This window comes from Pan paniscus, chromosome 6 (assembly GCF_029289425.2).
Source record: "Pan paniscus chromosome 6, NHGRI_mPanPan1-v2.0_pri, whole genome shotgun sequence".
NCBI lineage: Eukaryota > Metazoa > Chordata > Mammalia > Primates > Hominidae > Pan > Pan paniscus.
The window spans coordinates 164,919,710-164,934,323 of NC_073255.2; the positions used below are offsets into that span (position 1 = coordinate 164,919,710).

The 14,614-nt window shown below is 52.7% G+C and overlaps 1 protein-coding gene across 1 annotated transcript in view; it reads left to right on the forward strand.

Moving 5' to 3' along the window:
• The window catches only part of SND1 (staphylococcal nuclease and tudor domain containing 1), a 436,722-nt gene that overhangs the window by 408,749 nt on the left and 13,359 nt on the right, over positions 1-14,614 (forward strand). Inside the window, exon 17 of the mRNA XM_003806046.5 lies at positions 9,879-10,067. Coding sequence (XP_003806094.1) covers positions 9,879-10,067 — 189 coding nt within the window. The remainder of the gene's footprint in view (positions 1-9,878; positions 10,068-14,614) is intronic.

The following is a 14,614-nucleotide window of genomic DNA, read 5'->3' on the forward strand; positions in this document are numbered from 1 at the left end:
AGAGGCGAAAGTTGAGTTCTATAATTCAGAGAGCAGTGGGATGCAGGGACTGTCTACAGCTTAAAATAGCCCCTGGGGAACATTCATATTCAAGGGCCATGTTGTTGGGGAAGAATTCACAATTGCTACTAAGAAAGCAGGGAGAAAAAGCCAAGATTGGGAAACACAGGCCTAAAAAAAGAAAGTTTCCAAAAGGAAAGGGGGTGCTTGACTTTTACAGATATTTAAAAGGTCAAAAATGATTAAATCTGAGAAGAAATTATTTAAATGGCAATTAACAGGTCTTTGAAGTAATAGTGACATTGGAGTACTGACTGGTAGCCAGCTGCATTGGCTACAGAAGTGAAAAGGGGCTGGCAATGTGCAGAGTACTCTCTGGGTAAAGAGAAAGAGGTAGACTTGATGGGATATGAGTCAAAGCAAGACTTGCTAAGATGGGCAAGATGTTTGCAGGTGAAGAGTTAGATGCTGGTGAAAAAGGAAATCGGGAAGGTGATGACAGAAAGAGGTAACTGATGGAAATGGGTACCTGAGGAAGCAGAAGAGGTTGTGATCTGGAGCCAAGTTCATTTCTTTTTCTGCAAGATGGATGGAAGGGAATGAAGTAATCATGGATGCTAAATGCTTCTTAATAGCAAAGTGTGGGTCTCCGTGGGAAACCCACTGTGGTTCAGGTATAGGAGCCTGAGAATCAAGGTCCACAAAGCAGAGCGGACTGGCCCCATTGGGGGGGTCACAGGTCAGCTACTTCCTACCTGGGAACAGGGCAGGGGTCTGTACCATCCCACAGCAGGCCTTGAGGTCAGTTATATAGGTACAGGTACCTGCAGAGGGGAACTGACACGTGAACTTGACCTGATTGGACAACATTTGGTTACTTTCAGACCAACTCAGAGATTTAATAACCTCATGCAGTTACTCCATAGATCATACACCGATTTTCCCCAAGAAAAGAGGCCAACTGTCTTCTCACACCCCTAGCTCCATCCCTTTAGGGCTTGGGTACAGCTCTAAAGCCATAGAGGTTCTTTGGCTGGGCCTGGGAGAACATGGGCCACTGCGGCTGACTCCATGGCCCAAACCAGTGTTCAAGATAAAGAACGGACGCACCGAATGGAAGGCAGCCTTCTCTCCTGGTTTTTTGCCTGGGACTGCCCTTCACGTCAACTGGGAACATGAGGAGGAGCTGTGCCATTCAGGCATGCCTGCTCTCAGAAGGCATTCCAGACCCTGCCTCTGGCTTGGGAGACCTTTGGGAAGACGGGTCGGGGACAGAATGAGGGCCCCCTGATTCTAGCCACATCCCTGGCACCAGCCTCAGGGAAGAGTGTTAAATCTCCCTCCAGCTTCCAGCACGGGTTTTTCCTGGGAAGATGAACAGTCTGCTTCCTTATTGCCTGCACCAAAGGAACAGATTGCGTCAGTTTGTAAACTGTGTTAGCGCTCGCAAAGGCCTGGAGTCAGCAGGTTTGCATTTCCCAGCAGACCCAGATGACGCTGATGGCAGTGGCTGCTGCCTCACTGCCTCAGGCAGGGCTGAAGCTGCCCCCCTACCCCTACCATCCCACCCCTCATCCCTGAGGTAGGGAAAAGGCATTCCAGGCGGGAGAGAAAGCCACCCTGAGCTTCTAGAGCCAGCTCACCCACAGCACAGGCCTTTCCTTTTCAGGAGCCTCATGGCCCCTCTTGCTGGTGTGCCAGCCCAGGCCTGATTTCCAGGCATTCCTAGCACTCCAATGCCAGAAAAGAGGTTTTCTAGAAAAGCAATCCACTCTGTGGGCTGCGCTTGAAAGAGTTACCTGGTCTGGAGGTGATGGGGGATTAGAAGCAGAGGCGTCGGTGGGGATCAGAACCACACTGCCCCAGTAGCACATGGAAAATCCGTGCTGCTGCCTGCCTCTAGCCAGCCCACTCCCCACGGTTGCAGATGGTAACGAGACCCAGGAGGTATTGCATAGGCACAGCCTCTCGCCTTCCACAGCATTGCCTTATTAATTGCATTGTTAACGTTCATCATCTCTGAAAGAAGTCGGTGTGGCTGTGTGTGACCGGGAGTGGAGGGGATGAGCTGGCTGTGTTAAACTGTTACTGTGTTAAGGTGAGGTGTCTCTTCAAGTTCACAGTTCTGGCTGTGGCAGCATGCTACAGCCTTCACGCAGCATCAGTGATGGTAGAAAACCCAGCCTTGGGCAAGGCTACCACTGCACGGCAGGAAAGGACCCAAGCTACATGCTGGTTACTCCAGAACACTACTCACATTCTTGAAAAAAGCTGCAGCCAGGATGAGTGGGTTGGGAGGAGGCAGGAGTACCTTGGGCTCCGAGTCATTATTCAGTTCCCCTCTCTCCATTTCCCGTACCCCCCTGCAAGTTCTCCTACAGGACTTGATCGTTAGCAAATGGGGCTTCCCTGCTTGCCCTTCTCTCCTGTGGAACTGTTGCTTTTCATCTCTCCTGTTGGCTTGCAGGCACAGTCTGTCAGCTTTGCTGCCCCCATCCTCTGACCTCAGAGAATGCAGAGCAGAGAGAACCTTGGAAACTTTGTTCAACTCTCATTTCCCAGATGGAGAAACTAAGCCCAAAGAGAGGTGCAGTGTGCCCAGCCCATAAGAGGCAGGATTGGCACCTGGATCACAGTTCTAGCCCAGGGCCTTTCTCCGCTCCTCAGCTCCTTCTTCCCATCCAGGCCGCTTGCTGTGATTGTTGCTGGTTGCTTTAGGAATATTGAAAGCAGGAATATGGCCAGACAGCACATGGAAATGATGGAGAATTCTGCCTCTAAAGCCTGTCCGTGGGGACTCTGATGTCACCTTCCCACAGGTAGCCCTGAGCAGCCCCACCCTGCTACCTGGAAGAACTTACAGCCAGCACCCCACTTTGTGCAGTGACTTCCTTCCCAGATGCCTCAGGGCAGTGGTGCCCTGTGCTGGGCTCTTTTCTACTTGGGACCTGCCTGTCCTGCTTGAGGCAGCCCACCTTCCTTGGTACGGGAACATCCTCCACAACTGTTTTCAGGCAACCTGCAGCCTCGCGACCCAGGGCTCTGAGGTTGGCTGAGGCTCAGTAATTTTCTGTACTGCCTCAGGCATTGTGCACCGCAGTAATGCCTGTGCACTTGAGGAAGACAGTATCTCTTCTCCATCCTCCCGGAAAGTAAAAAGGGAAAGGCTTGTATGTGTGTGGGGTCTCCCTGTCCTCCCCCCATTGCTAGTAAATCCCCTGTGTGAATGCTCTCCTTTGGGTGCCCTGAGTCATCAAGGGGAATGTGCATCCCCCTGCTGTCTTTCTCTAGTCTCCATTTCTTAATTATTTTGCCCCCAGTGCCCTCGGCTCCCTTATTTAAGCCAGCCTTACCAGAAGCAGCCTCCAGTGCACCTTCTCCCGCCTCACCCTCCCCGCAACTTCACCATGACCTGGAGGAGGCTTTAGGAGAGGGACCTGGATCTTCAGCTTTGCGCCTACTTGGAAGCACTAGGCGTCCAGCTTGGCTGCAGGCTCCAGGCGAGTTAAGGACAGACACAGCTAAATCAACCCCCAGGGCAGTCAGAATTTCCTCCGTGGTTTGAAAGCTGAGTTCTTAAATAATCTTCCCCACACTTACCACATGCATGCACATGCTCACTCTCTCCCTCCCCCCACCCCAAACCCTTCTTTCTTTAGGAAAGATTTCAGAATCTGAAGTCTAATTGCAGAGGGCTAGAAGAAGTTGAGAATGTTGACATTTCTAAAGCCATCATCCATTGCCTGGCTTTCACTTCTCTTCCTTTCTCCAGACCCCTCAGCCCTGCATTGTACCCCAGGCCAAGAATATGCCTCACTGCTTAGAGAAGGAGAAGGACTTGGTCCCCACTGCCTGTTTGACTGAAGTAGTTTCTGTTTTAAGGAGCTGACAGAATCCAGACAATGGGGAGAAGAGGAACAGTTTGGGGTGGGGACAGGGACCAAGTGTATATTTCTGGCGCCCAGGGCACTGAGACTGCTCAGAAAGGGGCTGCAGGAAATGAAACAAGTTCCTGGCCACCCCCTTCCTCCGTGTTTGATTTCAGCCACGGAGCTGGGGGCTGCTCCATGCTCTTCTTTTCTCCTCCCCCTTCTCCCCTTCCTCATCCCTGGGAAGGGTGAGACCACAGCTCGGCTGGGTGATCACTGAGGTATGTGTGTTGCCTGGGCATGGGGAGCTCTTCCTCGGTAATTAGGAGACATGGAAATTAACAGCCTGTGCCGTTTGTATTAATTTGGTAAATAAGCCAGAACAATTTCATTAGTGGCACATTAATGTGCTTGGGAGCAGGAGGACGCGTCCCACTGTGAGGCAGCAGGGCCCACTGGCTGCCCTAGCCCACAGTCAGGCCAGGTCCAGCGTCGAGCTGCTCTCCTGCAGGGCATGGCTGGCTGGCAGCACCCACCGCTTTGGCCCTGTGATGGGGAAAGACCTCCACTGAAGAGAAAGGGATCTGTGCAGGTGGTACAGGGACAGTCACACACTTGAGCTCATCCTATCAACCCCACTTGCCTTACCTTCACTCGGTATTTTATGGGAGGACTCCTCGGGTGTAAGAAACCCAAAGCTTTCAGAGTCAGGGAGAATAAAGGAGCTCATTAAGCAGGGATTGGCCGTTTCTGATGAGAAGACCCTTCTCATCAGAGGTATACAGCTCAGCAAAGCAGGACAGCTGCTGAATGTAACCATCCCACCAGGGCATCACTGGCATTTGTTGAAGGGAAGAGGAAGCAGTTTTGTTACCTCATTCAGTGCACAGGACCCCTTCTCATTTTACCATTAAGGAAACAGTCTAAGAGAGGTCAAGTGAATTATCCAAAAATTCACAGCCAGGACTGGGAGTTGATATCTGACTCCAGAATCCATGCTCTTTCTGCCACCTCATGGGCCAGTCAGTGTGCTCAGCTCTGGAGAAATTTCACAGTCTGGAACAAGCTTTCTTCCCCATGGAGCTGACAGTCTACTTGGAGAATGAAGACATTTAGAAATGAAATAACTGCCCCTACCAGGAAGTAAATAATTTATGATGATCGTGTTGAAGCATTTATGTGCTAAGCACTTTTCTAAGTGCTTAACATATTTATATTAGTTCATTTAATCATAACATCCTTGAGGTAGATGCTGTTGCAATCCCAGTTTTACAGTAAATAGAGGCACGGAGAACTTAAGTGGCACCCCAGAATTCATGCAGGTCTAGGTTGTCTGGAGCCAGAGTCCACACTTATAACCTCCATGCTGTACACTGCCCCACAAGTGCCAAAGGGAGGGTGAACCCATAGGCATTCAGAGGATGATTCATGGTAGGCCAGGGATCAGGGAAGCCTTCCCAGAGAAAGTGGCATTGAAGTGGGCAAAGATGCAGTCCAGGTATTCAGCAACCTCAAAATCCCCACCCACTCTGCCAGCATCAAGAGCAGAGAGCAAGAGATGCTGGCAGACCAGCAGGGCTGCAAGTGAGGCAGACTGCAATGGCTGTCAACATCTGAAGGTCACATTGACCTTCAAGCCTCTAGGCTGTTCGCTTCTTAACCAGTTACCACCAAGCCCCTTCCTCAGTGTGGCACCACCTGCCCCTTCTTATAGTCTCTCGGGAGGTACCCCCCTCCCCCAGAACCATGTGTCTTCCTAGGTCTCAGCTTCAGCATGGGCACTAAGTAGAGGGGAATCAAGAGGAGAGCCCTCATCTGTCCCTCGCCCATGCTGCTTGTGTACATGCACACACATACTCTGGTGCCCTCAAGGCCATATCCACCCACATGTGCACGCCAGTGCATGCTCTCATACGAAGCCTGCTCCCAGCCTTCTAGCAGCCTGTGGTAGTCACCTAAGTCACCTAAGGCCTAAAGTCACCTGCCATTATAGGAGGCCTCCTGTGGAAGCTATTGAGTCCAGAGCTCTTCCTGAAACACTCCAAGATGCCCAAGAGATGAGTGGCTATGTTATAGCAGTTTGCAAATTACACAACACTCCACCAGTAGGATCTCATTTAATGCTTGCAGTAGCCAGTTGGACAAGAAGAAATTTCTTGACTATTTACAGGAATGAGCCTCCCCTAACGTGTCTTCTGTTTGAGGCAACTTGTGAGACATGTCTCTTTATAGTCTCCAGTTTGAGGCAACTTGTGGGAATTAACTCTATGTGTCTATACAATATACAGTCGATCTTCATTATTCACCGGTTACATATTTGCAAATTCACCAAAATCTATTTTTGTAACCCCAAAATCAATACTCATGGTACTTTTGCAGTCATTTGTGGACATGCACAGAGTGACAAAAAAAATTGAGTCATCTGGCGGGGCACATTTCCATTTTAGGTGGAACAGGGTAGAACAAGACAACACTCTGCCTTCTTGTTTCAGCTCTGATGATATAAACAAGTGTCCTTCTCACAATCTATTTAGCATCATGTTATTGCATTTTTCATGCTTTTTGTTGGTGGTTTCACAGTCTTAAACGGCCCCCAGCATAGAGCTGAAGTGCTGTCTAGTGTTCCTGAGTGCAGAAATACTAGGATGTGCCTTATGGAGAAGATACGTGTGTTAGATAAGCTTCATTCAGGCATGAGTCATTGTGCTGTTGGCCATGAGTTCAGTGTTAATGAGCCAGCAACACATATTAGACAAGGTGTCTTTAAACAGAAACACAGAACAAGGTTATTTATTGATTTGATGAAAATACTGTGACCAGAGGCTCACAGGAACCCAAACCTGCATTTCCCCTAGGAGCAATGGTTCAATATTTGCAAATTCTCTCTATAGAACAAAATTACCATAAATAACAAAATTGAACTGTATGTATATATCTCTGTGTCTATCTTTTAATTAAGAGAAGATGTCAGAGAAATTTGAATCCTTGAGTTGAACAAAGAAATAATACTTGTACAAACATAGACCCACATAATGTTACAGTTAAGTCATAGCTTCCTGGCAGTCAATGTAAAAGAGAAACATCAAAGGATGATCACACACATACAACCTGCTTAAACCTCTGCTTTCAATCTCCGTAATTCTCCCAGAGTTAGAGAAGCGTCACACCGAATTCCACAGCCTCGTCCAGGCTGAGGTTTGTGGAGAAGGACAGACACCGCGTGGGGTTTGGCTAGAGAGGAGCCAGCCCACCTTCCCCAAGTGCCTTTGTTTGATTGAGAAATTACTGTGGCTGTGGCAGCTGTAATAAAAGGGAACAGAGCCCCATGGGCCACAGCTTTATCGCCATCTACAACCCAGGATGGATTCGGTGGCAGCACTGTGCCCAAGGCCAGAGATTTCTTTCATCTGCGGCTGGCTGGGCCCAGGGACTTGTCAAGCCCAAGTTAGCATATCGATTGCAGGCGACAGGCTGGTTAAGTGTGAAGTTGGTGCTCACCTGCGCAGGAGAGCCCGGCTGCACCCTGCAGTGTTGGCCCCAGGTGTGGCTGCTCATTGCTGGGTTCCTTCTCATGTAAGCCCTGGAGAAAGGCGAGCATGTGGATTGCAGCCTCAGAGAGCGAGGTGTGAATGTGGGGTTTGCCATGTGGGTTGGGGTCTGAGCATTGGCATCTCACAGGATAGACAGCAACTGTGCGTGCCTGGTTGGTTGCCTCTGCAGTGTATCTCTGACATTCTTGCACCAACCCCAGCAACCCAGTGCTAAGAGCCACACTGGCCCACCACAAGCTGTCTAGTGGCCTGCCAGGCCTGGAGAGAGGCCTTGTGTCCAAGCAGGGCAGACATCCTTGGTTTTAGGGAAAGGACACTTGGCTACTAAAATTGTGGAAGACGAGAGGTCAGGGAATGCGGAAACTGATGTGGGCCTGGGCTCAGTGTTGGCTGGGAACTGTACCAGCCTCATTTGCTTTTGCCCAGACATGTGTCCAGGAACCCCTAAACACAAGGCAAGCAACCTCTCTGTTCTTCCTTCAGCTTCCCCAGAATTCCTCTAGGACCTGCTGCTTCTTGACCTTAGCATGTTTGATAAAGCTTGGCAAGTTAAGATGAGCAAGAGACAGTCTTCTCATGTATCATTTTGCCCCTCACAGGTCTTGTCCACCCCTACCACACTACCCCCGCCACCTCCCCCAGCCCCTGCAGGCATGACAGTCTGTTCCCCATTCCTGGCCTCCCACTGGAGGAGGCGCTCAGTCTTCCAGTGGCCAAGCTTCTCCTTTGTTCCAGCGCCCTGGGCATTTGCAAGGTGGATCCAAGGTGTTGAAACCTGAGCAACCTCAGATTTTGCCCACCTGCCCTTCTCTCCTACAAGAGTAGGTCCTTCAGCAGGTTAGTTGCCAAAATTAGAGATAGGAGAAACTGGTTTTAACACCCACAGACACTGGACTCTGTCGTGAATTCAGGCACTGGGTCAGCCCAGCCCAGAATTGGGGCCAGCACTTACGCCCAGGCTCTACTAGTGAGCTGCAGGGTCCCACGGTCCTGGATGGTGGAGGGGGCAGAGGTATGGCAGTGGAAGGAAGGGCTGCTCCTGAAACAGAAGGCTGTGGAAAGGGGGTATTAGGGAGGGGCAGGGTCTTTTCTGCCAGGAGGCAGTGTAGAGAAGGCATTGGGGAAACCTGGATTCTGCTCTCAGCTCTGTCCCTTAATAGCTACATTTCTCCAGTGCCACCTACAGAATCAACATGGACTGGACCTATATGTTCTCCATTATCTCTTTTTCGTTAATAACTCTAATAGACTCCACACATCCCCTTCTATACCACACTCCAACTTCAGTTGTCATTGAACCTGCATTTCCTCTTGAAGGATCAAATGTGGGCCTCAAGGACGCAGAGGGTATTCAAGGATGGGAGGAAGCGAGGGTCCTGCCTCTCGGGCCCTGCCTGTTTTCCTCCCCACTACCTTCTCTCTGCACACCCAGACCACCTCCTTGTCCTTCTGGGGAGGCATGTCACCCAGTATCCCTCATCCCTTCTAACCTTCTGTCACTAGCTCCAGCTCCAACCTCGAGAATTCCCAGGTATTTAGACATTCATTTTATTGCTTAATCGAGCTTGAAGGCATTTAAATTAATACAAGTTTTTACATTTGGCAGCAAAGACATTTATAGGCCCCTTTAGCAGGGAAAGAAAGAGGTCAGGAGAAAATCAAAGAAGGAAATTATCCTGGGCCGTGGCCTTCACGATGTGGGAGCAGATCAGCTACCACGAGGGCCACGATCCTGAGGCTGCCCTTTTAGAAAAGCAGTCAGTGCTAGGTCTGGTATCCTGGGTCCTCGGGATGAGACAGTCAGTGGAGGAGGCCTTGAGGCCCGTGGAGGTTCCTTGAGGGCTCTGGGGTTTCAGCCACAGCCCACACCCTTCTGGCCACTCCTTCTGCGGGATTGTCACTCACTGCCCTTGCGCTGATGCATTTCCTGCCCACGTCTTTCTGCCTCTCCTGTCCTCTCCCCCTCTCCTCTCCTGCTTTTCATGCAACCACTTTAATTACCTTCATTAGACACGAATTCATTCAGCTCTACCAGGAAAAGCAGCCTCCCTCTCCCCAGGGGTTGCCTCGCTCCCTAAGGACCTGCCTGTCTTCTAGCACAGAGCTGGGGAGGGTGCTGAAGAGTGGGAGGCACCAAGACCTCTGCCTGCTTCTTCACTTGCTCCTGACCTTCAGCTGCGCTCTCTCTCTCTCTCTCTCAGGTTAAGGAGAATCCCGTTTGCCCCGGTAGCTTTCTGCCGCAAGGAGGGGAAGGGGCTCTGAGAAGAGAGTCGAGTTTTGGGGTGTGTCTGTTCCCGTGAGAGGCTGAAATTGAAGGGTTCTAGGGGTTCCCAGAGGTTGGCAGCGGCTGCCAAGGCCTGTGAGCCCAAGGCTTCGGTGCTGCTGTCCTCCTCACAGGCACAGCCCCTGCACACTCAGGCCTGGCCCCCACAGGCTTACGCCTGTCTCTCTGTCCCAGGTGGAGGTGGAGGTGGAGAGCATGGACAAGGCTGGCAACTTTATCGGCTGGCTGCACATCGACGGTGCCAACCTGTCCGTCCTGCTGGTGGAGCACGCGCTCTCCAAGGTCCACTTCACCGCCGAACGCAGCTCCTACTACAAGTCCCTGCTGTCTGCCGAGGAGGCCGCAAAGCAGAAGAAAGAGAAGGTACACGTGGCAGCCCAGCTGTGCTCTCCCTGTCCTCCCGTCCTCCTCACACACTAATGCTGCTGCCTCCAGAGAACAGGAGGAAGTTCTCTCATCCCCACAGAGTAGCCCAGGAAGGTGTTGGTCTCAGACCCCACACCAAGGCCACACACAGGCGAGGAGAGGCTGCCAGCTGAGGTGTCCTCGGCCACAGCCTGTTGCAGACCTGAGGTGGGCCTGGGCTGCCAGCCCAGAATGTCATCAGTGATCCCAGGCCTGCTCAGGTGGTCCTGAAGCAGAAATCTGTCTAGGTGACTGTGGAGCCATGGGACAAAATGCCCGGGGCGCCCCTCCCTCCCCAGCCCTCCCCAGCCCTGACCCTTCTCTGTCAGTGCCCTCAGGACTGGGCGGCCCAAGCCCACATCTGAATTTCCTTCACATTGCCCTGTGGGGAAACAACCCTAGGAGAGGCTTCTAGCTGTTAGGACAAGAGATTTATAGCCCATCAGTCTCTGTGGGCACCGCATTGAAGAGACAAGGGGGATGGGGTGGAAAGTGGCTTTTGGAAACCAATTGACAATTGAGGAATGCAGTGATTTGGAGGTGGGAGCCGGGCTCACCCAGCCTGTTGCTTTTGACTTATAGCCCGGCCCTGATAATGGGGATAAATCAGCTGGCCACCAATTTGTCAGGGCTTCTCTGAGCTTGAGGAGGATTCGTGGGACAGCCGTGCTGAGCCATAAATTTGTTCCAGGAATAAATGCTTCCTTCCCCATGGGGCAGCCATCTGGCTCAAAACTCACTTCCCAGAGCTAAGGCCCGGACACCTGCCAAAAAGAGTCGGGGGCTTTGAGGCCCCACAAGCACCAGATTCTTCACCAGCCCCAAGCAGCTGCCTCCTCATTCAGGGCATCTCTTGTCCCCTTGGGACTGTCCTCCTGGGTCTCTCTCTATCTATTCTTCCCTTTCCCTGGGGATTGGGGCAGGCAACCAGCCCCTTGGTGGTAGAGGAGAGTGGAGGTGGAAAGACTCCAGGGAAAGGTGGACCACAAAGCTAGCACAGATGAAAGGGACGGTCAGTGCCCTGCAGGAGGCAGCCACCATCAGACCTCAGAGGAGATTCCCACCTCCTGCTCACATCCAGCCTCCTCCTCCCAGAATGAGGGGGAAGCAGGCAGCCTCAGCTCCTACAGGAAAGGAGTCACACGGCTTCTTCCTGGATTTCCTGCTTGTGACAGCTGAACTTAAGACTGCCACCCCCATGTCCTCTGCCTGCTGCAGGGAGGGGGGGGAGGGGCAGTGCTGGGGCCTCCTGTTTAAAGGTTGGCACTTTCACAGAAGAGTTAGCAGCTGGGGGTAGAGCGGCAAGCCCCAGAGTCTAACGCCCAGAGGCCAAAAGCATCTTCGTCCTTGCCCTGCTTCCTGGCTTTTCAGCAGTGAACCTGGAAGCCACCTTTTCAGAGCTGGGCGATCCTCTACCCTCTAAGAGTAGAGACTCTAGAGGAACCCAGGGGAGCACAGGGAGGGGACTCTGGCCTGAGATGGAAGGGTGGGTTCCCTGCCAGGGGCTGTGCTGAACTCAGCATCGTTATTTACTGCACAGTGGGTTTGTCTGAAAGAGCCCAAGTCACCATTTTGCTGGTGCCACTTGATGACGCTGAGGAGTAATTACCAGTGATTAATTACTTACACGGCCTGCGTGTTTTTATTCCAGTCCAATTAAAATGCAGTGCACAACTCTCAGTGCTAGGGCCTGCCGCCTCCTGGGTCCCTCTCCTGCAAATCCCAGTCTGCTCGTCAAGGATCCTGAGGAACCGAGGCTGGCTTTCTTCCTCCTGGAGGGACTGTTTCCCAGGAGCAGCACTAGCAGAGCTTTGTAGCAGCTCTAAGAGTTGGCTGGACCCTAATAAGAGCATCTGGTGGCCGGCTGGGGGACAGTAACCTGAGTATCTGGGGTGTACCCAGCCTTGTCCCACTCGATCCCACAAGGGCTGCCTTACCTGTCAAGAGACAGTGGTTACAAGATCCTGTTAGCATCAGGATGCAGGAATGTTTGTGCCTGTAGCTAACCAAGGAAAGGTAATGCTGAGGGATTCTGTGAGACCAGGAAGTGCAGAAGGCTTTAGGGAGTGTGATTGTGTGTGCATGCATTCGTGAGTGTGTCTGTCTGGGGGAACCTGAGAATGCTGGTTTCCCAGCTACGAAGGCTTAACTGCCTCCCTGCTGAGTGTAATTCCTCCCTGTGCCCTGTGGATGCCTCCTCAGTGAAGAGGCCGATAGGGCTCTCCACTCCCTTGGCAGGAGGTAACCCCCACTTCCTCCTCAGCAGCCCCGGGCAGACCTGAGGACCAAGGAGGGAACCACAGATGGCAGATGCCTGTCCCCCCTCCTTAACCCCATCTCACACACGTGCTCAGCAGGGCCCTGCACAGGGCTGGATTGGCCATCGATTGGCTTTTATTGAGCTTGGCTTCCCTGCTGCAGGCCTAAAGGCCTCTGCCACCTTGGCCCCTCGCCAGCCCCACCCCTGGAGCCTTGCAAGCAGCAATGTTAAACAGGATTTAGAAAGGAAAGACTCCAGCCAGTGGATTCTCTGTCCACAGTCCTCATCACCTGCCAAGAGAAGGACCTGGGATTCCCTGAGGAGGAAATGCAGGGAAGAGAGAGAGCCAGGGCGGGGAGAGGACAGGAGAGACAGCCTCCATTCCTGACCTGCCTGGTCTGTGCCTGGCTTGATGGGCTCTTTCTCTCAGGGTGGCCGCAGCAACAGAACACAAGGAGCCCCAAAGTGTAGAGGGGACCCGAGCAAGACAGGAACTTGCATGGCAGAGCAGCCTGGAGCAGATGAACAGGCAGGAGGGGCCTCCATCCACCCTTCCCAGTCTTGCTCTGTAGCTGGGGCCACGGGGGGTACCAGCAGTGCCCCACTAGGGGCAGAGCTCCACCCTGGCCTTGGCCTGGAGGGACACTTCCCCCACCTGACCACAAACCCTGGCATCAGTCAGCTGGGACAGCCTCTCCACAATACCAGGCTTAGTAACAGCCTCTCCACATGCTTAGAGGTGGTCCATGAGAAGGGCAGACTGTCCTGTGGTTGGCTCTCCCAGCATTCCTGGGCCCTGCTGCTTAGGTCAAGCTCAGGACCCCTGTTCTCTGCCCAGCTCTTTGGCCATAGAGGCTCTTCCCCAGCTCCTCCATCTTTCAAGAGGCTGGGGTAGAGCCATACAGCACTAATTTTCTGTGTCTGAGTGTACAACTACTGTTTCTTCTGGAGTTTTCCTTGTCATCTCCCCAGAGGTCCAGGAAGAGGAGCATCTACAATGGGGATTCCCAGAAACCAGCTTCTTATGGGAAATCTGAGCTGTGAGGGGCTGAGGATGGCTGTGGAAAGTGGCTGGGTCTGGCAGGTGTCTTGCCAGTGAGTGTGTCTCCTCCATGCACCCCAGCTCTGCAGAAGGGCAGCCTGAGCCAAATGCACGCTTGTTCTAAGGATGGGGACAAGGGCAACCACGCCTGTCCCAGCTGACTGACTCCTTCCCACCAAGGTGCCACCTGGCCAGCCTGCATGGACCAGCTTGCCCATGTGGCTGCAAGTCCCAAGGAACAGCTGGTCACCTCCATCCCCACAGGGAAAGAGAGAACCGTCATGGCTGCACTGCCTGAAGGGCCAAAGGTCAGCCTCTCCTAGAAACACAGTTCCTTTATCTGAGGAGACAGCTGTCTCTCTCCTACCCTCTGTATGCTTCTTGGCAACCTCAAGTGCCAGCCACTTTGTGTATGGAGACACCTTGCTTCTGCTGTCTTCTCAATTCAGGTGGCAGTGTGCACCACCCCACCCACCACGAAGTGAGCTGTGGCACCTTGTTACAGGACTGGCCCTAGTGCTGGGGGCTGAGGGCCATCCCCAAGGCTTTGGTTTGCATCTTCCGTGACCTCACACCTGCTGCCCACCTGAGCCTGCTGGGAAAGAAGCTCCACCCCACTCTCCCCAAGGAGGACACCTGATGCTGTCACCCAAGGCACTTTTACTTGAGGAGTCTTTAGCAGTTTCTGTCAGTGTGTTCCGAATTCATCAACACTGCTGAGGGGCCGCCTTCCCCCAAGCCAAAGGAGCAGGGTGGGGCTAGGATGGGAGCCCTCAACAGCTTGCAGGCTCAGGGGCCATGGCCCACTCAGGAACCAGCACAGAATGCTGGTCTCTGTTAACAAGCTCAGTGCCGGGAAAGGAGGGAGCTGGCAGGAAGAGGGAAGAGCACCTGCATGGGATGCAGAGCAGAGGACGTGCTGAGGGATTCGGGACTGCAGGGGTGCCTGCTGGTAGGAATGAGGGAGCAGACTCCTGGGTCAGGAGGGCTCCATCCCAGTTCACTTAAGGTAGTGCTGACAGTCTCATCTCTGAGGCCGAGTGAGTCCCACTGATCCTCAGAGCTGCAAGCGTCCCAGAAGGGCTGGGAGCCCAGGTGTCAATAGGAGTGACTGGTTAAGTAGATACCAGGGAACTTCCAGCTCTGGAGGCCCAGGGCAAGAGCCTCAGGCCCATCAGGACATAGGCTTGGCATCAGAAGCAT